The sequence below is a fragment of the Hippichthys cyanospilos genome, chromosome 7 (assembly GCF_059441005.1).
Source record: "Hippichthys cyanospilos isolate Australia breed blue-spotted pipefish chromosome 7, RoL_Hcya_1.0, whole genome shotgun sequence".
Lineage (NCBI taxonomy): Eukaryota > Metazoa > Chordata > Actinopteri > Syngnathiformes > Syngnathidae > Hippichthys > Hippichthys cyanospilos.
This window is the reverse complement of record NC_142375.1, coordinates 6815764-6842579: the sequence shown is the minus strand read 5'-3', so window position 1 is coordinate 6842579 and position 26816 is coordinate 6815764. Positions and strand designations below refer to the sequence as shown.

General features: G+C 38.5%; 1 protein-coding gene across 5 annotated transcripts in view; it reads right to left on the bottom strand.

The window, feature by feature from the left end:
• The window catches only part of rptor (regulatory associated protein of MTOR, complex 1), a 120499-nt gene extending 101756 nt beyond the window's left edge, over nucleotides 1-18743 (bottom strand). For 3 of the 5 annotated variants that reach the window (XM_088419990.1, XM_088419988.1, XM_088419989.1), the window contains exons 1-4: nucleotides 18466-18606; nucleotides 17234-17405; nucleotides 9043-9145; nucleotides 7297-7379 (exon numbers count right to left, since the gene is read on the bottom strand). In XM_088419990.1, coding sequence (XP_088276116.1) covers nucleotides 7297-7379; nucleotides 9043-9145; nucleotides 17234-17398 — 351 coding nt within the window. In that variant the 5' untranslated portion in view covers nucleotides 17399-17405; nucleotides 18466-18606. Of the gene's footprint in view, nucleotides 1-7296; nucleotides 7380-9042; nucleotides 9146-17233; nucleotides 17406-18465 lie in introns of all 5 variants that reach the window. The other 2 variants (XM_088419991.1, XM_088419992.1) reach the window with 1 other exon arrangement.
• Between the last annotated feature and the right edge of the window lie 8073 nt (nucleotides 18744-26816).

Genomic DNA, 26816 nt, shown 5'->3' with positions numbered 1-26816 from the left:
TTAATGCAAATGAGCAGGATATAAATGCCTGCATAGAGGTCTCGGAGTTCAAACTACTGGTATACATCAACTTGTCCTCCTTAGCAAATCAACGCAAAAGGAGGGGGTTTGGGGAACTTTGCACGCAAGTGTGTGTGTGTGTGTGTGTGTGTGTGTGGGGGGGGGGGGGGGGGGGGGGTCCATAATGGCAGCATTTTTAATTAAATGCTGCAATTTAATTCCTGTGATGTCCTGAAATAAATTGTGAGGAAGTCAGTGTAAATCAATGAGCAGAGGTCAGATACACTGCGCTGAACAAATGTCTTACTTTCAATGTCAGGGTTAAGTGTGATTGCTTTTAAAGATGGACAGCCAGGAAGACATCATATTACAAAATGAGCCAATTAAAAGGCCACTACTAGTCAAGTCATTGATACAGCTATCACTTACTGCCATGAGACAGAGAGTAAGAGAGAGGATCGCAGGCCATTAGGAGAGCAGGGAGAGGGGAGCCATTAGTTGAAAAGTGAAGGTTCATCGAGGTGCACTCACAATCTAGACACAAGGCTGGTTGACTAATTAGTCCGCAGTGAGATATAGAGGTCTTAGCATCTACCAACACCAGGGGAAAAATTTAGGCCAATGTGGCTGACTGGGGGAGGGAACTTGGATTGAAAGATGCTGTGCAGCTGTTAACAAAGCTGAGTGTCTTGTGACATATTGACTTTTTTTCCTCCTAATGAGGCCAGGGATGTGAGGACCAAAAGCTCCATCTGCGGAGTGAATAACTGGAAGGCGCTCGTCTTTAATAGAAAGCAAATTAGAAAATAAAAGAAGCTTTGACAATTATTACATTGTAGAGTCTAATCATTTGAACTGCACACATTTTTCACTTTGCACATTTACTTTATTGAAAGACACAATCTACACACATTTTTTTGTATGTCCTCGTCAATGGAGAAAGACACATGCTCCAATGGGAGCAGTTTATTTCAAATATGCAAATTAGGGCTATCTTACAGAATGGCAGATTGGGGAAGTGGGCCACCTTGTTTGTAATCCTCAACCTTTATTTTATTTTTTTTTGCATTCGAAGCAAATTTTGAAGCAGAAACCTACACGCCCACGACTGTGACCTGTTTCACTTTAATGATCTTAAAAAATGTTGCTGACATCTTGAACCAAACGTTTAGCAATACCTTTTAAGCCAAAAGCGCTGATGAGACCTAAAAGTGAAGCTGTCTCATTTATCTATAATTTCTTATATGTGTTGCATGAGTATAGATACAGTACAAGCAGGAATTTTGCCAAGAAAAAAAAATGCCAGCAAAGTTTATACTGTATTTAGACAAGTCAGCAATTCTCCAAGATACTTGACTTGCTAAAAAGGTAAGTTGTAAAACAAGAAAAAAGAAAGACCAACAATAGGGTGGTTTTCCTCAACAATTGAAACTATAAAGTACACATACACAGAAGGCATTCAAACACGCGCTCCAAAAGCCAAAACAAATGTTTTATATTATTCAAATTGGGAAAAATGTGGACAAATGTTTGGGCATCCTGCAGTATCCTGCCAGTTCTCATAAGTGAACATGGACACTAATAATCAGCATTTACATTTGATAAACAATACAATACTCGAGACTGAAACGTTATGTTCCTTGAAAAACAATAACATATATTTTGTTATATGAAAGAACATTTTCTGTTGTCTGAGTTCACTTAACACTTTTATTACTACTGTGCTGTATGTGTTTCATGTTGCACATGATTCTGATATCAGTAATTTCCAGCTGCTTAATCATGCCTTCTTGCATCTTTTTGACCTAACAGAAATGTAGTAATTCCGATTATTTTAATCCCAAATTTCCGGGACTAATCATTAACTAGAACTAAGCTTAAAATTTGCTGATCCAAGTGCTCAGTCCTTTGTGATGTCTCACTAGGAAATGAAAGCTTATCATTTGTTTAGCGGTGTATTGGTGGGATGTCCGTAAGTCTACCAGTGTCTTAATGGCTTTCTCTTGTGGCTCCAACTGGACTAAGTGCATGAGCAAAAGCAATAGAAAATCATTAGGCCAGTTTCCACAAGATGTTATTTATTCTCCAGCTTCCTGCACAGTAGCCCTCAATTGAGCTGGGATTTATGTTATAACTACAGAGGCAAACCTAAGCCTGCATTTTTGTACATTTCAAACCACATTTAAATTCATTTCTTCAGTTAAACACATACACTCCTAAAAGCTTCTATCTTCTACATGCCCCACAGTTCATATAACATAATAATTATAATAATTAATAGGAATTATCCTCACTTGTATTTTTTCAGACATGCTATTTTAAAGATTGCCAAAAGATTCATATTCATTATATAATCAAAAACTATTTTGGAAAACAACATCTCTCTCTCTCGTATGTGTTTTTTTGTTTTGTTTTTTTACTGTGTAGTGTCAGTGGGCCTGCAATGTTTCTTTTTGTAAAGGCTCACTAATTTTCATTGTTTTAACAAATTATAGCAGCGGCAAATGTTACTTCGAAGTCTTCAGAAACATTTGGTCCAATAAATGAAAGAATGTTACGCAAAACTGAGAGAGAAATCCTTCAAACTAAAGCTTTATAAGGACTCAAAAGACACAGCCAAAGTAAAAATATTGGTCAATAACCCAATTAAAATGAATGAAATAGCAATATATGGAGGTATCCTTCAAAATACAGCTTCATAAGGACCCATAACACATAGCCAGAATAAAAATACTGGTCAATAACCCAATTAAAATGACTGAAGTAGCAATGAAAGCAATATTACTAGTACTAGACAATGTTTCTCAATTGGCCACACTGAAGTTGGTGAAGGATCAACTAAGAATCCAATATACAGTGTCCCACTGTTCACAAGTAGAATACAGTAAGCCATTGAACGGCAAGTAAACACCTACAATCAGATCTATTTGACGTGGTCGAAGTTTGTTGAGAAATGTGTCTTGTTACAAACAGAAAAATAACAACAACAACAACAATAACACTATAGAATGAACCTGTTCAGTGGCCACACAGGTTACATATCATGATGGCAAACACATCCCTCATCTTGAAACTTTAAAAGAGGACAACACAAGTTGGGTTGGACAACTAAGAAAGTGAAAGCACTGTGAGGACTTGACAAAATAGGCATAAAACAAAGCTGCTCAAAATGGAATATACCCTGGTGGTGAACTGCCATTATAATCTCAGTATGTTTTTTCTAAACTTTCAACCAACTGGGTGGATTCAAATGAAACAATTTTACAAAGATTACACGAGTCACGTTCTCATTGAAATCAGTGGAGTGCAACGAGACATAGTACTTTTCCATTAAGAAACTTCAGACGTTCTCTCATGTACCGTATTTTCCGCACTATAAGGCGCACCTAAAAGCCTTATTTTTTTTTTAAAAAAGCTGATGGTGTGCCTTATAATCAGCTGCACCTTATATATGGATCAATATTGAGATTGTGATTCGTAGATGGGGAATGAACTGATAAAAGTAAGCTTTACCTGTTTCTTTTGTGTGTTTACAGTTGAACAAGGTTGGTCATAATGACATTGAGTTATTATGCTATTAAGAGTTTAGAGTTATTATTTGAGTTATTATTGTTATTACTTTGAGTATTCCTATATTGTGATTGAAACAGTTGTAAAATATGTCATTAATTGAGGGTGTAATATAATTATATATATAATCCGCTGTGCCTTATAATGCGGAAAATACGGTACTTCCTTAAATGATTAAATAGAACAATTGAAATAAATAATCATCTATGAGGATTGGAAATGAAATGGGGAAAAAGGAGAGCGAGTGGGACAAAGTGCTGGTCAGGAAAGTGAGCGGGCAGAAGTCAAGTCCCTTGTTGTATGGGGTAATGCCAGACTACAAAAGGCAAACACCAAAATGAATTTGCAATGATGGGTTCCGAACACAGCTTTTCACCTGCTTTGTGATAAGTCTTGATTGAGTCGAATGTTCTTGTGTTCAAGTAAACTAATTGATGTGACTTGCTGCAATAACAGAATAGAGAAATAGCGCACGCATATAATGACGTTTATGTAAGTCTGGCTGCCAGTATCGGTGGAGTGATGCTGTACTGTAGACTACCAGGCTGAGATGGAATAACTTCCAGACTCCCACTCATCCTCCTTGCCATATTACCAACATTTGCTATTGATCTCCTGGGCGAGTAAAGCCCAAAATGACCTTTCTTGGCCTGCTCTCTAACTTGGTGCTTTTTACTGTTACATCACCTTAGTTATTGTCCTTAATTGCCACATACATTTGCTTCTACTTTTGATCGCCAAAAATCATTTTCCACAATATAGGATATCTATTTTAGTGTTTTGCATTAACTCTGCTCCAGAAACACAACGGATATTGTTGTGGTGAAGATAGCAGGTGTCCGTGTACTAATAAATGAGCTGCTAGTTTTGATACATTATTTGCTTACTAAATTATATTTAACTCTATTTAGAGTTAAATATAACTAGCAGAGTTAAATGTCTATTTAACTCTATTCAGATACTAAACTTATTCACTTTTTTCAGTAGTAAAAAACCATTATTTAGTCTAAAATATATTTGATGAAACTATTTTTCGCATTCAAATAATTTGATGTCTTTAAAATCAAATTTTTCCACTTGATGTTGACTGAAAATGACATCACACGCTCCAAGAATTATGACCAATCACGTCTCTTTACCAATAACACATATTATGTTATTTTCAGTTGACAGTAGGTATTAATTTGCATGAAAAATAAATGTTTTATATTGACTATGGAGGGCAGCGCGTGGAGGAGTCGCTGGCACACCTGCCTCACATGTGGAGGTCGTGTGTTCGATTGCAACTCCTAAGCTTCCAATAGGGAGTTTGCATTTTGTATTTGTGCCAATGTGGAGTTTTTCCTGGCACTCCGGTTTCCTGCTACAGTCCCAAAAATATAGATTGCAAATAGATTGTACACTCCAAATTGCCCTTAGGTGTGTCAGTGAGTGTCAATGGTTGTTTGTCTTTGTCTGCCCTTTGTTTGGCTGGCAACCAAGTCAGGGTTTATCCCCTATCCGACAGCTGGGATAGGTTCCAGCACACCTGTGACTCTCGTGAAGACAAACGGTTCAGAAAATGAATAGATGGATTGATAAACTAGAGATAAAATAACATAATACTGCTGAAAATGGCTAAATAAGTGTGTTATCCTTTTATATACTGGATGATGTCCCATCACTCGTAATTGTTTGTTGTTTTTGTTTTTTTTTTTTGGGGGGGGGGGGTTGTATTTATTTAAGAGGTCAGGAGACTAGTATGGTCCTTGGTGGATACCTGATGCTCACAGAGATTATATGACTGAGCTTTGTCATAGTGTTTGGACTGACAGTATTGTGAAATACAGATTCTAAAATGTTACAAGACTGAATCTATTGACGTGACAAAGTCAACAGCAACCAGAGGTGACAAACACATATAGTTGCAAAGCCTTACAGAAGGAAGTCATTGTTCAAGACTTTTTTCAGTACAATTTAAAGCTACTCTGGTGTGGATTTACATTGAATTACATTGCACTACATTACATTAACACCAAATACATTTCAGCTCAGCAGGTTGGGTTTGCTTATGTTTTCAACACCAACAGGGTACATTCTCTCAAAACAAAAAGCAAAGAAACTATGATCAGACCACGTATGACTGCAATTTACTATGACAACTTTTCTGAAAAAAAAAAAAAAAATATATATATATATATATATATATATATATATGCTGTCTGACAAATAAGGTGCAGACTGACCTTGAAACAGGTCAGTGAGTCATCCACTAAATTTTTAGGAGCCAGAAAAAACGAATGAAAACAACAAGATGTGTTAAGTGTAGACTGAAGTTAGTAGTAAAAATGAAGTGCAGTAATTTTGTTATTGCATTATATATTGGTCAATTACTTTACTGAAAGGAAACTGGTTTAAATGATCAACCTGATATTTCTATGTCATAACAAGAACGCTAATGAGTGTGAATGCTTTAGGAAGTTAGGAAGTTAGGAAGGATTTAGAAAGTTTGAGGCAGCATTACAAATAAACGTGAGAGAAATGAATTAACTGACAACTAATCGATTATAAAACGATCCAGTGACTGAAGCAGCTTCAAAAATGTTTCACTCGACGGGGATAAGGTGTTATCTTATGAACACATGTCTTGTCTTCTTAAACGTGTTCAATGCACCAGTGTCACATGTCTCAATTGAGCTTGTCAATCAACTGTGACCCTTAACAACGCTGTTCGCATGGAACAAAAAAAATAAGTACCCTAACCCTCTTCTATGACGTTTTAAACCCAAAATTAAATCACCTAAAAAATGTAACATAAAATTATCCCTATATATTTCCTTTTAACAAAATTAGAACTATGAAATAAAGGAAATAAGTGAAGGAAAATAATGAGTTTTCTATAACGGCAGCAACAATTTGACTTATACTGCCCCACTATTTCTTACAAGTAACTCTATTTATATCTCCAAATGTTCATAATTCAAATGTTTGTATGTGGAGGAACGTCTATATACTGTAATGCAAAGTGAAAAGTTACTTTATTAAAGGATAAAATAATCAATAGGAGAGATTTTAAAAATATTCGGAAGAGACAGCCCTAGAACGTTTCTTACAAGTTTGTTATTCAAAAATGATAGAGCTTTAGGAATTACACAGATCCAACATGATTAAATCTCAAAGATTCAAAGCCCTTAGCATCCTCTAAAATTACTTTGCTTTCAAGATAATGAAAAACATGGTTATATTACTATTTATAAAAATACGTAAGCAAAATAGCTAGCCCTGAAGTTAAAGTGCACAGGTACCCTTATATTGTATGATATCTAGGTAATACAATAATGACAGTAAGTAGTACATGGCAGTCGGTTTGTGTCGGTGTAGGACAGCAGCTTGATTTCCACCAATGAAAACATCTCTCTTCATTCCTTTTTCATTTCAGCACACAACAGAGGTATAATCAACATGTTAACGCAGGAGATGGGTGCATGCAACATACATTTAAAAGCTACTGCAAGTTTTACACTTGCATGCCTTAAGTGGCAACCAAACTCCTCTCCACCCGGGGTCGCACCTCGCATAAGTGCCAGTTCTGGCAGGTCTTAGATAGCCCGACACAAAGCGTGAAACATGGGCTTAACGTGGACAATTAGGACCAAAGTCCAATTAGTATATTGTGGTAGTCCTTGAAATCAACAAATAAATGCTAAAGAAATAAAAGAGGTTGTTTAACATTTTGGACTCACTCACCCTTGGCTGCCAGTTTTCATATTGTTTCTGCAGGTTGGCCCCAATAGTCTCGAGGGCTTTCTGTGGACTCATCGACAAAGGATCTAAAAAACAGTTTACACCATTACAAACACCTTCAACCTATTTTTTTTTTCAAAACAAAATATTCTATTTTGTAAATAATTAGATGTCTATTTTTTCTTTGATAATGCTATCCTTGATTGTCATCATTAATTCATTAGATTGTAGTCACAATTATTAAAATAAACAATGAAAAAAAAAAAAAACACGATTTTCACAGCAGTTGGGAAGAGGATCGACTTGCGGTCGATTCTTGTTGAGATTCTTTTGGGCCAAAATGCCCTTATACTGTATAATGCCAAGACCTCAATGTAAAATGACAAACAGTGGTTTTGCAAAAGTGCCTTTATATTCGGCTATACAAGACCGAATATTAACGGGCTGTTACACTGCTTCAGACTCTATTGTTAGATTGATCGTGGGTGTGTTTTTGCATCGTGTAGGGGCTGCTGTAAAGTATTGATGCAAAGTGTTGAAAACACTGCATCTTTGGTATATCAATATATAATGTACCGTATTTTCCAGGGTATAAGGCGCACTGGCATATAAGCCGCAGCAGCAAAATATGAGCAACAAATTGATTTTTGTCATGGATAAGCCGCACTGGACTATTAGCCGCATGTAATACCATCAGATCTTTATGCAAAAAGATGGTATATGAAGTTTATAATTTTTTTTTTTTTTTAGTTATTCATTTTTTTTGTAATTGTCCGGCAACAGCAACAGCCTCTCTTTAACAGACTGAACATACCTGCATGTTTAGTCCCAACATATTAATAGAAAATGGAGGGATGGATATCTGTTAGTTAAATAGCAGTTCAAAATCTAAATCAATACTTCAATAGCATTTTTTTTGTCTTCCTTTGTTTGATAGTTTATCTGAGTGAACATAATAACACATTTTACATAATTCATATACAATCGTTTTGTCTCCCTTTGTTTGATAGTTTATTTTAGTGAACATAATAACACATTCTACATAGTTAGTATACATCATAAATACACAAATCACATATACTGTGTACTTTAGATAAAATTTACTCATCACAATTTTACCTAAAGTTTTGTACATTCTCTTATTAAATTTAGACATATTTATGTTTTTAATAATATACTGTTTTAACTCTTTTTGAGCACAGCCATTGATTCACATCTTTTCATTTCTATTTGACACTTGTTCAATAAATTGACACCTCAAACAGATACACACATTTGCTTGCTGGTGGCTAGCAAAAATAAATAAATAAATAAATTAAAAAAAATAAATAAAAAGCACACACACAGATAAGCTGCACTTAACTATAGGCCGCAGGGCTCAAAACATGAGGAAAAAGTTGCGGCTAATAGTGCGAAAAATAGGGTGTATGAGTTGACATGCAGTATTTATTTATCTACTTATTTAAAAAGATGAAGCACTAAAGCCACAAAAAGTGAAGCATGAAGTGGCAAGAGAATACTGTCAAAAACCAGGCACCGTGGTGCATGTGTGCTGGGGTCTAAGGAGAAGTGCTGGAGAGTCACTGAAATTTGAAAATACTCATTGATCATCATATCTAATTAATTTAGCAGTCAGACAGAGAGCAAACATAACTCCTTGGAATAGCAGGCATATGCATGCAAGATAAGGATCCATTTAATTATGCCTTCAACTAAATAATGTTGATGTAAATGATGTTTAAAACTCACCGATCCAGCACTCCAATCTGGCGCAGGGGGATGTCTTGACGACATCTGGGGGGTCCACTCCAACATTGAGACACAACACCAGTGCTACACTCACAGTCTTCATCTGTGGTAAAACAACATAAAATGAACCTTCCAGTCATAAAGATAATTGCAAATATTAGACTGAACGAGACACAAATGTTAAGAACAATTTAAGACACAAACTTATGTAGTCCAACATTGATATTAAACTTAACTAAATTATAGGTGTCTCTGATATAAAATGGTGTCACAATCACCTTGCCATGGTCTGTATTACCCACACAAGCCCCTTTCACACCGCAGGAACTCTTCTGTGAGTTCCCTTTTCCGTTCAAACCGAAAAACGATCCGGGTAGGAAAGGTTCCGCGAAGCCTCTACTCTGAGCCTTCTGAGCTCCTAGTTGCAACTAGGGTCTCCGCCTCAGTACCCGGGAAGCTTGAGGGGCGCATGCTGTGCTAACTTGTGCTAACTAATGTTGATTGGTTGGATGAACTTGGGGGTGTGTTGTTTCAATAGCAGTAGCCACCATTACGCTTTGTTTTCACACTTGCCAGTTTAATACTTTGAAATAATGGAAGGAGAGAAAATTGATCGGTGGATGGGTGCTCTGGAACAGACTCAACTGCATATCAGAGAAGAGGACATCCAACTCCAATTTGCTTCAACTACGAGAAAAGTTGAGCTGCTGACCGGAATGTCCATCACATGCTAGCGCGTTTGAGACTCGGAGATTTAAAAAAATAAATAAAATAAAAACACATGGGCAGAACACCAACTTGTGGGCGTCGGCAACCGCGACCGCCGGTGACTTTCCCCTTTCTACTTCTTGTTGATGAAGCAAACTGCCGTTGGATCACGGAACACACGGATCATGCAGCAGGTGCAGCGGACCCACACCTGACTACGGCAGACTTATGTCAGTGATGTCAGAAATCCCGCCACACCTGGAGCCCAGTCTGTGGCATGCACTTTCCTGAAAGGTCTGCATCTCAAAGCATGCGTGTCTGTGTGTTTGTGTGAGTGTGTGTGTGTGTGTGTGTGTGTGTGTGTGTGTGTGGAAATCGTTTGGCTTTGCGGAAGCTCCCACTGGCGTCGCCTTAGCCGAATGTTTTCATGTCCTCCGGCAAGTTCTCCACGAGGCAAGCTCCCGCAAAGAACCCGGACCGACACCCGCTGATTGCTATCAGTGCAGATGGTCCTTTTCACCGTGTACTTTTAGCTGGCTTCCGGTCACAAGGGGCTAAAGAGATAGACGTGACAATACAGTATTTTGCAGCATAGTCAAATTTCTGCAGGAAATGACGCTGTGGTCCGATGCAGAGGTCGCAAAAATATCAGAATCTGATTAGCGCTACATCAACAACAGTTTACAAAGAGCTAATGATAATCTGAATGCCTTTTTTTTTTTTCCCAAAATCTACATTGGACTATGGGAGTCATTTCTCCAAAAATATGACTTTGGGCAAATAAAACATTTTTGAGCATTTTGCTCACCAGTTGTATTTTATAGGCGAAAAATTGTATTTAAGGATCAAACTGGGAGGCATTTAACAAATTTCAAGAGCATTGACGTGATTAGAAATTAAATACCCTCATTTCAATGTATTCATTTTTATTCATTCATTTCAAATCCATTAAACTGGTGCTCAAAATCAACTGTCAAGCATCATTTATTTATTTGATAATCCATTGGTTGTCAATTAATCGATTAATTATTGCACCTCTGGTGATACACCCATTGTCGTATGGTTACAGATATTTGGCATGTGTTCAATTTTTTACATATCACTCAGCCCCACTTCACACAAACAGTACCGGATGACCTTTTTCAAAATGTGACGCACACTTGGTATGATGGGAAGACCTAAGGAGTCGGTTTCTCTGCATGCTGTGTGTGTGTGCTGTCAGGAAGGTTAAGACCGCTGGTGTTGTTAAGGTAATTAAGGTGCACTCTACTTTCTCACTGACTGAGTAAAAGGTCAGCGTGCAAGTGGGACATAGCAGGACGTGAAACACGCACATAAACACAGCCTCACACCACTACACCAACTTCGCCTGACCTGCTCATTTGCCCTTTTGCCTACCTGTCACGAACATATTCGAAAGCCACTGATGTGCTCGTGTTCTGCACGTGCATTCATCTCCAATTGTACTACTTTTTTTCATTTCAAAAATGTTATCTACAGCTCAGCCACCAAAAACCTTCTAAGTGAATCCGATGTCATCTAGCACTCTGTCTTTCTCTGTATCACATTGAATATCTACTGCTTTTCATCTATATTTTCAGATCTATTGGCCAGCATTACTTCATTCTTACAAATAGATACATGATGTATACATGAATGTATACATGAAAATACATTTTGATTGTTGCATACAATCTCTAATGTTCAAAGGTGTATAGTATCGGTTATTTTATTTATTTTCAATTGTATCATGCAATTGCCATATTTTCGTTATCTGTCTGATTTTTGTCTTATTTTGATTATTTGTGTTTTAGTGATATTGTGTATATTTGAATGTAGTGACACCATGAACAAAATGTGTCTGTACTCTCAGAGTAACCTCTGCTATAGCTCCAAAATAAATGCAGTTAAACAAAATTGAAAATAATGTGGAAAAACACGCATGCTGTGAAAAGCCTGTGAACTATTTCATCGTTAGACAATTGCTTGTCTAATACTCAAAATAAGAACTTTTTATCATTTCGTTTGTTTGCCAAGTGAAGTTGTTTATGAGTAGGGTTCCTGTTGTTTGTCCCATTACTACTTGTGCTACTTGGAACATATACAACTGGTGTGCACCTTTTGTCAAATATGCTTTTTCCTAAAATGCTGATGTAAGATCTCTCTGAAAATTACATTTAATTAAAGACAATTAACATGTGTGGAGGGGCCACATATTTGTATTTCTCTTGAGAACCTGTCATGCAAAGCCATGATGTCAGATGATCAGATCAGCTTTGACAGATTAAAATTTGATAAAAATAATGAGTGGTTTAGATCCTTGTTACAGCATCACCGTACCAATGTTATGAAAGCCCCATTTGAATTGACATTCATTTTTTTTCATGCCTATTTAAAAGAAGACGTCATTATAAACATGCCAAAATACAAGTAAGCAAAGATGATTCTATGCACACTGTTAGAAAAGCTAAACATCCACTGTCCTTTAATGTCTTGTAGTAATCTTGCTTTTGCGATATATTACACAGATCCACAGAAACCGTGCCAGATTTGCCCTTTAAAAAAAAAAAACCTGAAATGACAGCAGCCTTTGGAGACATATTAATGTCAAACCAAGAGAGAAAAAAATGTTACTGACATTGTAGGTATAATGTCAAAGAAAAGACTTGGCTTTCATTACAGCAAGTAGTGTGGTTCTTTGCCAGATACCCTCAAAAATCATATATAAGAAATTTCAATCAAGTAAGATAAAAGTTAAAAGAGAAATCACATTAGTATTCATAATTGCAATGCAGTCAAAGCTCTATTAACAAATACTGTATATTTTTAAGAATTTTTTTAGCCAGCCAGGGTCCAGCGGATGTAATTGCTATTCCTACACTACAATATAGTAATTTGCATTGAATTAAAGCAGATGAAAAAGCTATGATGTTGTTTATTAAACATTCACATCATCACAATGAAATGATCACAATGGTGAGGGACCAGACTAACCATGTACCGCTGACCCTTAATGATGAAAGATATTCTTGGATTGCAGTTTCCATTGCCCGGGAGTCCTCGGAGAGTGTGCTGGAGTGTCCCCTCCAGGGACTCCCTAGTTCTGCTAGGCGACTTCAATGCTCACGTGGGCAATGACAGTGAGACTACAGAAGGATCACACTCTTCAGCCTTCCCAGTAAGGTCTATTCAGGGTGTTCTGGAATAGTTGAACCTTGGATTCAGGAGGAGCAGTGTGGTTTTTGTCCAGGTCTGGGTGGACCGTGGACCTGCTCTACACCCTCAGCACGATCCCCGTGGGTGCATGGAAGTTTGCCCAACCGGTCAACATGTGTTTTGTGGACTTGGAAAAGGAGCTCGACCGTGACCCTCGGAGAGTCCTGTGGGGGCTGCTTCAGGAGTATGACGTACAAAACCATTTGATACGGCCTGTTTGGTCCCTGTACGACTATTGCCAGAGTTTGGTCGCATTGTAGGCATTAAGTCAAATCCGTTTCAAGTGAGGGTTGGACTCCGCCAAGGCTGCCCTTTGTCACCGATTGTATTCATTATCTTTACGGGCAGAATTTCCAGAGGCTCTAGGTGAGGGGGTCCAGTTTGGAGGTCTCAGCATTGCATCTCATTCACGGATGATGAGGTGCTGCAGGCTTCTTCTGGCCGTGACCTCCAACTCTCACTGGCAAAGTTCACTGCCGAATGAAGCGGCTGGGATGAAGATCAGCACCTCCAAATCTGAGACCATGGTACTCAGTCAGAAATAGGTGGAATGCCACATCCGGGTCGGGGACAAGGTCCTGCCCCAAGTAGATGAGTTCAAGTATCTTGGGGTCTTGTTCACGAGTCATGGTAGGATAGTGCAGTAGATCGACAGTTAGATCACTGCAGCGTCTGCTGTTCTGAGGACACTGTACCGGTCCGTTGTAGTGTAGAAAGAGTTGAGCCGAAAGGCGACGCTCTCTATTTTCTGGTCAATCTCAGTACATTCCTACACTCCTCACCTATGGTCACGACCTGTGGGTTGTGACTGAAAAAACAACGCCCCACTTACAGATGAGTTTCCTCCACAGGGTGTCCGGGCGCTCCCTTAGAGATAGGGTGAGAAGCTCGATCATCTGGGAGGGGCTCAGTGTCGAGCCGCTACTCCTTTGCGTTAAGAGGAGCAAGTTGAGGTGGCTTGGGCATCTGGTTAGGATGCCCCCAGGACACCTCCCTGGTGAGATGTTTCGGAGGCCCCAGGGATGACTCAGGACACGCTGGAGGGACTATGTTTCTCGGCTGGCCTGGGAGTGCCTAGGGATCATTCCGGAGGAGCTAGACTGAGTGGCCAGGGAGAGGGACCCGACCCGCGACCCGACCTCGGAACACAGCGGTCCAGCGATAGATAGATAGATAGATAGATAGATAGATAGATAGATAGATAGATAGATAGATAGATAGATAGATAGATAGATAGATAGATAGATAGATAGATAGATAGATAGATAGATAGATAGATAGATAGATAGATAGATAGATAGATAGATAGATAGATAGATAGATAGATAGATAGATAGATAGATAGATAGATAGATAGATAGATAGATAGATAGATAGATAGATAGATAGATAGATAGATAGATAGATAGATAGATAGATAGATAGATAGATAGATAGATAGATAGATAGATAGATAGATAGATAGATAGATGGATGGATGGATGGATGGATGGATGGATGGATGGATGGATGGATGGATGGATGGATGGATGGATGGATGGATGAAAGGGTGGGTGGGTGGGTGGATGGATGGATGGATGGATGGATGGATGGATGAAAGGGTGGGTGGATGGATGGATGGATGGATGGATGGTATTACATGTACATTAGTATTAAAAGCCTTTACTACAAATCTCACAATTGAGCCCAGGTGCTTCACGTTTCATTGTTCCCACTTGTGACAGTGCATGTCTGATGCTCAAAGTCCCTAAAGTCAAAAGAATTGCCTGTAGAATTCTGTGGCCTCCATCACTTGTAAATGGAAGAAATGTATGTAAGGGGACAATGTCTAAGATTTAGACCGTTTTTAATTACAGACAGGAGGATGTGCTTGCTTTTACCATTGTCCGTAGGTATAACAGACAAGGCAGCCCCAGGATTGCCATCTCCCCATGTCATATCATTTAATGATAACTAGACATATGATTACATTTAAAACATACTGTTGTTCATCAAGAACACATTTATTTGCAAGTTTTTTTTAATTTATAATCCTTTAATGTATTATCTTTTAATGAAAAACGGTCTGAATCTTACACTTTGTCCCTTTAAGAACTGGTCACCTGCCAAAACGGAACAATCAAGGGAAAAGGGCCTTGGTCAGTGAGATGACCAAGAACCGGTAGGCAACTCTCTAGCTCTAGCGCTCCTTCTGTTGCGAAAAGAGAACCTTCCAGAAGGACAACCATCTCTGCATTTTCAGAGTATAAAAAGATTTATTCTGTGTCAAATTCTGTGCAAAGGGTAAGATTGCAACATGCAACAGATCATGACTAAAGCCTGATGTAATCGGGCTCAATTTTTTGCATGCCTAAAAATGTTGATTAAAAATACATCTATGTGGCATGTCATAGTAATGAATGGATCCTTGGATGGAATGCTATCCAATCTATTCCTGCGCCCCATGCGCCTTGGGGGAATAATGCTAACGATTTCTGGTTGGATGAAAAATACCTGTATTAGAACCATTGTCTCCAATACTTTAAATTTAATGAAAAAAATCCCTCTTACTCAACACAAGATTAAATGAAAGAAAAGCTAACCATCTTTACAAACCAAAATAATGCAGCAATCATTTTTCAAAGGTTGACTAATATTAAAGTGTCATGTCTCTCACATAACAAAGCCATCCCCGATGTTCTTGTGGACCTTGCCAACTATCCTTTCTTCTCCAGTGATATGTCGCAATGCTAACACAAAAGCCCAAGGTTTAATGCACATGTTTTGCCATGCTCTTTGTCCAAAATATGAAAAGGAGCACAGGAACAACGTTGAGGTGGTCTTTTCAAACAAAGACCTTCCGACTAATTTTTCTCTCTTTCTTATTGGCGAGGAGGCACTGGAAACTGTATCAGATCAGGTGTGCTCCAGGAGTTACGCTCGTACTACCACTACCCAAAAATGATGCCTCCAGAGCGGGCCACATAACTGGAGCTTCGGTGCTCTATGTTATTTAAAAAAAAGGTCATCAACGCATCTATCCTCACTTAGCTTTTGTGCGGGCGTACTGGATTTTTCAATCCAACAAAATTTCACAAAGTCAACCTCCAGGGCTTTCCATATACAGCTGTTTCAAACAAGCCAGTTTGCTCCTCGACGGCTCTGAAAGGTCGAGGTCACCAGCACCTCGTATCCCCTTGGTAAGAAAACATTTGAATCCCACTAAGCTGTATGAATTAGCACCTGAACATTGCTGGGTAGACAGTGGCAGTGGCCGGTCAGCTGTTAGCGGTGGGAAGGAACATACGGGCCAAATAGCTGGCTGTCTTTAGTAAAAACTTCAGCATTTTAAGTGTATGAAAACTAGGCCTAACTGTTACCCAAATTCTCACACACATTCCTACTCCTGTCTAGGTCAACCTAAAAAAACATAACAACGATCACACAATATTTTTGATTTTGTCGCCTGATAATGGCTTCACCACATCCGAGCTCAAATTTACGGTCAAAAAACAAAACACTGAGCCTATCGATTTTATATTTGTCACAGGTGGCGATTGCTTACCATTTATGACAAATAAATGTGACAAACAGACAAAGAAATATCACAATGCTTGCCCTCTAACTTCAGTGTCACTGTCTGTTTTTGGGCATCCCACAATTAATTGAAAACTGACACCAAAAAAAACCTTAAATCACTTCTGCGATTTTACTAAGATATAATTTTAGTGCTGACATTTGGCAGTTTTTACATGCATACATTTCATATAAGTGCCAAAGTTTAACCCAATCAAATGTCCCTTTAAATTGTATGGAAGCAGCAGCTGTGAACTAAAAGTCACTGCAGGTTAAAGCATCATCCATATTACAAAGCGGGGTGAAAAAATACAAAGATGTGCAAAGCTGCTATCTAGGCAAAAGGTGCCTACTTGGGGGGGTAACCCTGGCTTCCTCCCACATTCAAAAAACACACATGGCAGGTATATTGGATACTCTAAATTGCCTTTAGGTGTGACTTTAGGTGCTAAAAATATCAGCAAAAACAGGAGTACCCAGAGAAAAGTTACCCAAAAAGTAAGTCCACACAGAAGGGCCTGAGCCAAAATTTGAACCGAGGACCTCTAGAGTGTGAGACAGACAGGCTCACCACAACTTCTACCGTAATGCACAAAGGAACTCTCTAAAAAAAATTTAGATGAAGATCGTGTAGGACTTCAGGACAAGGAGGCCCTGCAGTAACACACTAGCATACAGCAAAGACTTTGAGGTGAGAAAAGTAAATATTTACCCTGTCCTTCATCCTCCAGCTCTGCGCAAGAGCCTTAGATCCCTCGATTTTCTCGGAGTGCCGTTTCTTCATGAAGGCCAAGGGCAGCTCCCAGTCATTCATGTCAGCCTCCTCCTCAGCGAAACCCACAGCTGGTGAGTTTAACAAGTCTACATCCATCTTCATCAGGACCCTAACAGAAGAGAACATATTTGTTAGGAACACACATCCTTCCACTAATGTTCTATCCTTCCATTTTAAGCTTCTCCTCTTCAGGGTCACGGGAAAGTTGAACCCTTTCCTGGATGCCTTGGGACATACGACAGCGCAAGGCAGGGGAGCAGTGTGACAGCGTCACACTCCTGAGAAGTTTGGGAGATTTAGTGCCCTGCTTAAAGGGCACCAAAACTAAACATACAGGTTTTAGGACTAAGATATATAGTATGAGAAGCCAAGCAGATCAGGAGCAAACACCGCATTGGTAGCCCCACTCAATTGAGAACAGTGCTCAGCTATGTGGCAATATTTGAATCGAGACAATCAAAATTCACTGGAAGATTGACAAATCTCCATGTGTGCTTTCTCATAACCAATCTAATTCATTACATGATCAAGGCAAGGTGACACTGGTTTATAATGTACATTAATTAGAATATGTATGTTTGCATACATTTAGCTAAAGTATAGTGTATTTGTCTATAAAATTCTAGGTGCAGACATCTGTTTATTGTAGCAGCCTTGTTTATCAGACATGCGTAATTGTTTTCAGCCCCCTTACAAACCCTGCACAGTGCAGGAAAGCTGTTAAATACATCATCCTATACACATCACTATCATCCTCATATGTATACAGTTTCTTCCATTCCATCTACTCCATAATATGCTCAGAATGTAAGTATAATATTTGATTAGTGGTTCATTATTACTGCCCTTATTGTCTATTATTGTTTTTTGTTTGTTTGTTTTTGCTTTATTGCCTACTTTATTATTTGCTCGATTTTGGAATGTAGTCTGTCTGGGGAAGTGAGCAGAATAAGAATTTCATTGTGTAGTATTCTTATGCATATGACAAACTTGAATCTTGAAACGTGAAGCCAAACTTGAGTGTCACAGGTGGCATGGCGGTTATGCAAATGGTAGCTGAATTAGCGAGCTTCATTTGACAGTTGATGTTTGTTTTTTTGGCCCTGAATACGCGTGCAAATAAAAGACAGTGCAGAATTGAGCATGAAGCGTGCATAAGATGTGCAAACCTCGGAGCGGAAGGACGATCTACCAGGGCTGGAGAAGCTCTTCGTCTCCGAACGATAACAGACACCGTCGCACAAACAATTCCCGTGAGAAAATTGTAAGACAGCGTCCACAGTCTATACAGGATGTCAAACCCGTCAAATCCAAGTTGAACGGGTACGTGTTTGCAGGGGAATCTGCGGCTCCTCTCCCCACGGCTCTTCGCTATGGGAAGGGGCTGCAGACGAGGCCCATCTTCACACGGACAGTCTGCCACAGCCACGCGAGCCACCGCACACACTTAACAACGACTTGGCTCGTATGGTCCTCTGCCACAAGCCGGATTGCTATCAGGCAGTTTCCTGCGCCGGATTTGGTGAAAAACGCACACAATCAAGAGAAATTCGCCGCAGAAGCACTTCATCAGCATTCCTGCAAGGGCGCAGCCATCTTGGGTTAGACCCACAATGCACTGTTGGCTCGAGCTTGTCATCATACGTCACCACTGTTGTCCCAGTGCCACATGCGCCTTTTGATAGTATTAACCAAAGAGTGTGTTTAGTTAATCGCCCTGCAAATAACATTAGATGTAAGAGAACCATGTATAGAAGAAATGATGTGATTTTACAATCCTTTTGAAAAGAATGTCAGGATTGCCCGGAATTTTTTTTTGTTTGGCTTATTGAAAATAATAGCGAAAAAAAAATCCATGTATTTATTTATTTATTAAATTTATTAATGTTTTTGTCAAAATACCACATTGATTGCTCCGAATTTATTGGAAATAAACCATGTTTTAATGTGTTTTATGAGGAAATTAAACAATACTTTCTTTTAATTACTCGAACAAAAAACGGCACAAAAAAATTGTAGATTTGTGAAAAGTTAAAAGTATTTATATCAATTCTTGTACCCCTAGCATAGTTTTTTTTTTCTTATTTTTGTTTTGTCTCTACCTTTTCATATTCTTTCGGATTCATTGTCTCTGTATTATTCTTATATATGTTATATGTTCTAGCATTGTTTGCTTGTTGTACAGAGTAGTTGTTCATACATTTTGGATTTGAAATTATTAATTGAAGTTATTACAATAAAAAAGGTGCCTTTTGAGACTGAGGAAGAGACAAATATACATGTTTGTAACTGGTTCTTTTTGGTCCTCACAGATCAAACAAAATAATACATGCAAGTATCCAGTGGTGTCTCCAGCACGAAAAGTTAAGTGGGGCACCAGAGTGGGTATAAGCAGCAAAATTCAAACAATAAATTATATTACAATTCAAAAAACACAATCTTCTTTTTTCATTATTATTATCATCATTCATAGCTTTATATTAAGACTATCAGTAAAGGGTTTTAAAGAGTCCAAATGAAAGTACTGTATTGCTCACCAATCACGAGTTATTCACTTCTTGAGTAGAAAGGATGCACGTAGATCTTTCATCTGGGCACACTTGTCAGTAACCCGTTTGTCAACGTCCAATAATCTATGAATGAATTCATTTTCAGTGAACAATATAGCTTGCGCATTTCATCCCTGCTGACCAATTGTGCTTCTTGCAGTTAGAATCAAACTTTCTGACTCAGTTGTTGTCTTTGGAGTTGGGATGATCATTTTGTAAAGCCCTGATTCACCGAGGCACCTGATTCATCACGGCCCTGTAAGGCGATTTTGCATTTATCATAGAGTTTTAACAATGTAATAATTCTTCCCAACACATGCCTGTTTTCCTCAGTTTGCTGATTGTGCAGTTCAATGGTAGGTTTATGAGCGGAATTCAACTGTGCAGCTATGTAAGAAGTCCCACTTTGGGAATTCTCAACATGTAAGCCACTGCTCTCATATTTGGCCAGACGTTGTTTCAAATCTTTGAATGGTAGTCCATGTAGTGTCTCCCCTGAAGAGCAAGCAAGGAAAGCAAAATCACAGTTTTCTGATCACGCATGCAGTTAGGCATGTTTTCCCCTTGAACCATTCAGGGTTGAAAGTGTGGGTTTTGTCCTTTTCAGCTTGAGCGATGTTAAAACCCAGGTGCCAATTTCTAACTTTTTTATTCAAATGGCAAAGTGCTCAATTTAGTCTTTATTAAAGCATCTACACGATTCATATAGATGAGTTGCTTTTGTTGTACTTTAGCTCACAGTGGAGACCAAGCTATCTTGCTGCCGCCAAAACTGAACAAGTTTATTACACCTCGATTTGACATATGTCACTCCAATATTTTAATTGGCTGATTTGGGCCTTGGGGATACATTAACTGTGCCCCCTGGCTGTCTACTGAGAGCAGTTAAAGACAAGCGGACTACGATTTTAGTGTCTCATGACTTAACAGCTCACGAGTCACAATTAGAGAAACTGAGCTTGGCTTTGGCAAATCTCTGGATAGTGCAAAATGTTCACTATGGAATTGCCTTGATATCATAACTGGTATTCATAACCATGGATACTTGCCCAAATATTGTTTATGGATTATTGCTCAATTATTTTGCGTCTGCACTGTGCACCCCCAGGGCCATCTAGTGGGACTAGGCCCATTGTTCCCAAATGCATAGACCCTACAGAAACCTATTCTGGAAATCAGAGGAGCACAAGGGCAACCGGGTATGGGAGTGACACTTCGACAGTATGGACAAAGAAACAATGGCCCGACAAGAACTGAAAAGAAATTAGAAACTAATAACACTGACATCTAACAAGACAACATGGAACACCTGGACAGGAAACAATTGGAAGCGCGAACTGATTGGCTAAAGCAAGGAAAGCAGATAAATGCAGATAGCTGGACACAATTACACTAAGACAGACACGAGGAGAACAAAACTTGAACTAAAACACATGAACAAAAGCCCACAAAAAAAAAGAACATAAAGGAACAGAAAATCCCGACACTAACCCACAGCAAAAACCAACATCAATAGAACATGATATTAATAGTTTTTAAATATAACTGTAGGTCTAGTGTCGTGAATAACCGTGGGACATGAGCGGAATAAGGACCCCAACCAGAGACTCGACTAGAGTTCAGTCGCAACAGGTTTATTAAACAAAAGCCGCACGACAAGCATGGAACAAAAAAAAAAAATGCCAAACTACAACCAAAATCACAAAGTGCAAAACAAAGTGAGACAAGTGTCTAAAGTCTTCAGTCCAATAAAAAACAAGGCAACAAGGGAATGGAGTCAGCAGGAGAACGACTAGAAACCAAAGTAAAAAAAAAAAAAAAAAAAGGTTGAATGTGGAGAAAAGGTAAAAGACAAAGTACAGTACAAACCAAAATTTACTTGTAAGAGCTCAACTCGGGATTAGACAACTGGGAACTTCACAAATGATGCTCAGAGAGTTGCGAAGGAATAACTCGGCATCGTTCCCCTACTCTGGCCGCACAAAAAAAAAAAATTCATTTGATGAGAAATTGCCATCAGGTGTGCGGCTGGTGACTCCGCTCCCTCGTAGCGGAAGGAAAACTCCGCCTGAAAGACAAAGCGCAGTGAGCGAGGAATTTGACATCCATCATTAAATATATTACATGGGGTGCGCCGCTCAAATGGAGGCAATCATGTTTCATTTAAGCTATGGAAAGCAAAGGAGGAAAACCTTTGCGAACATACTTCAAATCACGTTTTGGTTGTCGGTTTGCATATGTGTGCAGCTGAGCGAGTTGTGGTGTGTATTTCAAACCATGCAAACTATAGGTGGGGATTCTGCTCCACACCGCACAAGTATAATAGTGCACAATGATCGTGGATTCCGGTTCCCACCTTCCTTGTGTGGAATTTGCATGTTCTCCCTTTGCCCGCGTGGGTTTTCTCTAAATATTAAATATTGTCTAAATAATGTCTAAATATTGCACATTGTTCTTTAAAAGATGAGGACCTCTCAATAAAGGAAATGAATCCTAACTTTTCCATTTAATTCATCTGCTTCTGTTTGGTTGTTTAGAATTCAACTCCTGATATATCAATAGCTAACATTTGGTTGCTTTAGTGTTGTAAATTGTGGTCTTTTATTAAAATGAGGTAAAATTATTGTAGTGTGAAATTTGATTTGCTGTTTGGGAATGCTTGTGACAAAGAAGGTTAGATTTTTCACCATGGACATCATATCTCAAATGCATTTGGACACATGAAAAGAAACACATTTTGATAGTTCAACACAATTGTTGTTTTGTTTGTTTTTCATTCAGTGGAGTACTGTAAATAAGAAACACATCAACACATAAGTACATAAGTCAAAAACAAACATGCTGCATTTATATTTTTGTTCAGCGTATAAAATATAGACATAAAATCATAGATGCGGTATCCAAAGAATTGTTTCATCATTAACTAAAAGTGAATAAATTAAGGGTGGATATTTTATAGAATGCTGTATTTTGAAAATCATCTTTAATTAGAGGACAATCTTCCACTGAATATTTTAAATTCCTACTTTGAAGCCAGTGTTGTGTCATTCCTGAATGGGAATATGACTCACGTTTCCATAGACAATTCATATTGTAGTTGAATCAACAGCACTGTATTTTATTTTCCCTCAGATGCTTTGAAACATGATTATTAATTCACTGCCATTGATAAGTGTACAGTACTCATTTTTTTTTCAAAGTGGATGGGTGGGGGAGCATCATAGTCTGCTCCACTGAAAATATCTAACATAGATAGAAATTTACTGACGCAAAAACATCAGTAGATGACAATAATGAATATATAATCATTGATCATAATATTGTGCGAGGTTTGAAAATGTCAAATTTCTCTAAAATGGCTCTCAGTGATTGAGTAAAGAACCTGCTTCAATGAATATTTGGATATCAAAGGTTTTTCTCAACACAAAAACCAATTGCTGTGTGCAAAATGTCTGCATTTGAGCAAGTTTTCTCAAGGCTCAACGGCATTTTCCGACAGGCTTCACACTCATTTTTTCAAACAGCAGGAGCCAAAGGGTTATTTTTAAATGTGCACACGTCACAAAGTGAATAGACTGTCCCACCTGACCTGAGCGACCCGTTTAGAAGAAATCACACGGGGCGTATATCGTGCCCGTTCCTAGGGCCATGTAATAGGAGCAGAGCAATCAACATGTTTACTAGTTTGTTCCTGTTCAACAAAGAGATTTGCTTGTGAGTCTTGATAACACTAATCAGGCCAGGACAGGCTCTCTTGAATACAAAACAGTAAGATAGGGAGAGCTAACAATAGGTTTCTTTGAACTGGTAGCTCATCAGAAAACATGAAATTGATAGGGCCAATGACATAAGCGTGATAACATCTTTCTCAATGCATCTCCCAGTCCAGTAATCATCACAATGACCCCTCAACCTGCCTCATGTTGGGCAATGCAGCAATCTGATCTGGAAAAAACTCACTGGACTATCCTCTGTGAGTTTGAGCCGCTTGCATCACTTTGCTAGCGTCCATGGCAGGGTGGAACCAATTCAATCTGAGGTGTGAAGGAGGGTGAGACCCTGGCTTGGGTCATCTGCAACAGAGGCAGGATAAAAGAGAGATTAGTGTTCTTTTTCTTCAGATTTCCTACCACCCAAGGATCAGGGTGACATGAACCACTGGAAGCAGGAACTGAGATTGTAGGAGGGTTTTTTTCTCCTTTTTTCGCAATGACTGATTGCCACAAAGTAAGGAAAAAAACAGTTACATGAATAGGAAGTGCTTTAGCTGATGAAAACATGCCATCACACATTTTTCATCTCGCTCACTTTCTTTCGTTCTGTCTTGTTCTCTTTCTCTTTCCCTCCTCCTAGCTTCTTCTAACTTGTTCTCTCATTTCAAGTTTTTTGAATATTGTTGTTTTTGTGTACTGTCCCTGGAGATGATTGCGGTTTTCAAGTCAGCTTTACAATGCATTAATAAACACTTCTGATGTGATTAATGTGTGGTACTTTATTGCATAATAATCAGCCAATGTCCTCTGAGCACAGACTGCTTAGCTTATCTTTCACAATTCATACTCAAGCTCGATGCTGATGAAACTCACACAGCCCAACGCAAAATATGGACTAGAGCCATTTTAATACCATTTTAAATTGTATGATTACATTATTTTTTAGCTGTCAAAAATCAAAAGTAGATGTCAAAGAATACATCAAGAGTAGCATGTTTGAATTGAGAATGCAAAGGGTAAAAGGCTTTTAAAATTTTACAATTGTCGTGACAAGTCATGGTGGAGAGAGGTGAGGAAGATGTGAATCTAATAGCAGGTAAGCAGGGTGCGTTCAAAATAATATTAATTTAATTAAGTGGGTGAATAATAAATAACACCAAAAAGGCATCCAAAGTAACAATCAAAAACACAGAACAAAAACACACTTCAAAAACAGTTGAAGAGCAGACTTGAAGGTAAGCTCACAGAGGCTAACACTACACAAACAGGACAACAACTTCAACATCAACAGTGACACTTTGATATCAATTTTCAGTTATTCAACAGTCCAGAGTTTCAGTTTTGAGACTGCGCTACATAACGTGCCACACATTCACAATGGGAGGCAGGTCTGGGCTGTTGACAGGCCAGTTTAGAAGCTGCGTTCTCTAACCAATAAGCCACATGGTTGTAACACATGCACAATGTGGCTTGAGGTTATCTTGCCGAAATAAACAAGGACATCCCTGGAAAAGATGCTGCTTGGCTAGCAGTATGTGTTGCTCCAAAGGCGCCAGCGTTTCTGGATGTTGTTGATGTATGGCTTCGCTTTGCATGGTAGAGTCATACTTACACTTGTAGCTATAGCGACAAACTGTATTAACTCATGTTTTTCTGAAGTGTTCCTCAGCCCGTGCAGTAATATCCATTACACCAGAGGTGTCCATACTCAATCTTCGAGGGCTGGTGTCCTGCATTTTTTCCACGATCCTTTCCTTTCCTTTCCTTTGAATCAGGTGTGGTGGGGAGTGATAATCTGAAAAACATGCAAGGAGTGGGAGCAAGGAGCAAGTTTGGACACCCCTGCTTAACTCAGTGATGTTGGTTTTTAATGCAGCGCCACTTGAGGGATGGAAGGAAGTTGGTTTTCGGCCTTGGAGTTTACACAAAGAAAGTTCTTCACTTCTCTAAATCTTTTGATGATTTTATGATTGTAGCTGATGTAAATGTTGAGAAACATTGTTCTTCAACTGTTGGGACTGTTTTTTTTTATGCAGTTGCTCACAAAGTGGTGATCCTCATCCCATTTTTGCTTGTGAAAGCCTGAGAAGGTTGGGATGGGGATGCTTCTTTTATACCCTGTCATCATGACATTCAACTGATTCCAATGAACCTGTTCGCAAGTGGAATTTTCTTTGAGCATTCATCAACATTCCTTGTCTTTTGTTATGCTTGTTCCATCTATTTTCAAATTTGCATACATTTCCACAAAAAATGTTTATTATTTTAAACTTGAACTATTTTGCCTTTGTAGTCTATTGTAGTGAATTCAACTTCGTTTGAATTGTACACGTATCAAAACTGCAATACTGCAATACTGCAGACGACAATAAAATACAGAAACCCATTCACCTCCATAACCTTGGGTGAGCATATTTCTTGAGCAGTTTAACTGAAATGTTCTGAACACATTTTATTAACTAATGTACAATACAGAACAAATTATTTTCAAATGCTCACTCAGACATTTCTTTTAAGAAAAAGAATGTTCCAAATAAAAAGTCTGCAGAGTTACATATACTGAAAGGGAAGCATAAACAACTACAGTATTACAAAACTCTCAGACTTTTTATAAAATGTCAGTGTTTGAATACTTATTTTCAGAAGTACTTGAAGTGTTTTTGTTTTTTAATTTTGCTTTTATACACCACCAAAATATGAATTTTAGTAATTGTAGTAATAACAGTCAATTTCATTCAGAGTAGTATCCATGGAATTTTAGAGCCTCACGGTTAACCACCAAAGCTTTCTGTAAGTTTTCGTTCAATTTTTCAAAATACCATTCTCCTGGGACTTTGTTTTGTTAAAACCAAACAGTGTTGCATTTGGCAGCTCTCTTGTCACTGCAAATCTTTTCTCCAACGAGCAGGGGAGGAGCGTCTTCCGTCACGATCACTTACACACATCTAGTCAACAGTAGTCTCGTGGAGCTCACATTATGACAGATATGAAAGTTAACAACAAATTTTGTCACACCAACTCCTGAAATTAATACAGATTTAGTGCAAAAGGAGGGTAACTGTCCTGGTATAAGACAAGGTGAACTATGTATAAATGCACTGTAAATTTCAGACTATAAGCCGCTATTTTTCTTCTCATGTTTTGAACCGTGCAAATTATAGTCCAGGGCAAGGTATCTGCAATTTTTATATTTTTTTTTCTACTAGCCAATAGGGTTCAATCTCCACTGAATTCTGTGAAAGCAGCTATTAAGAACAC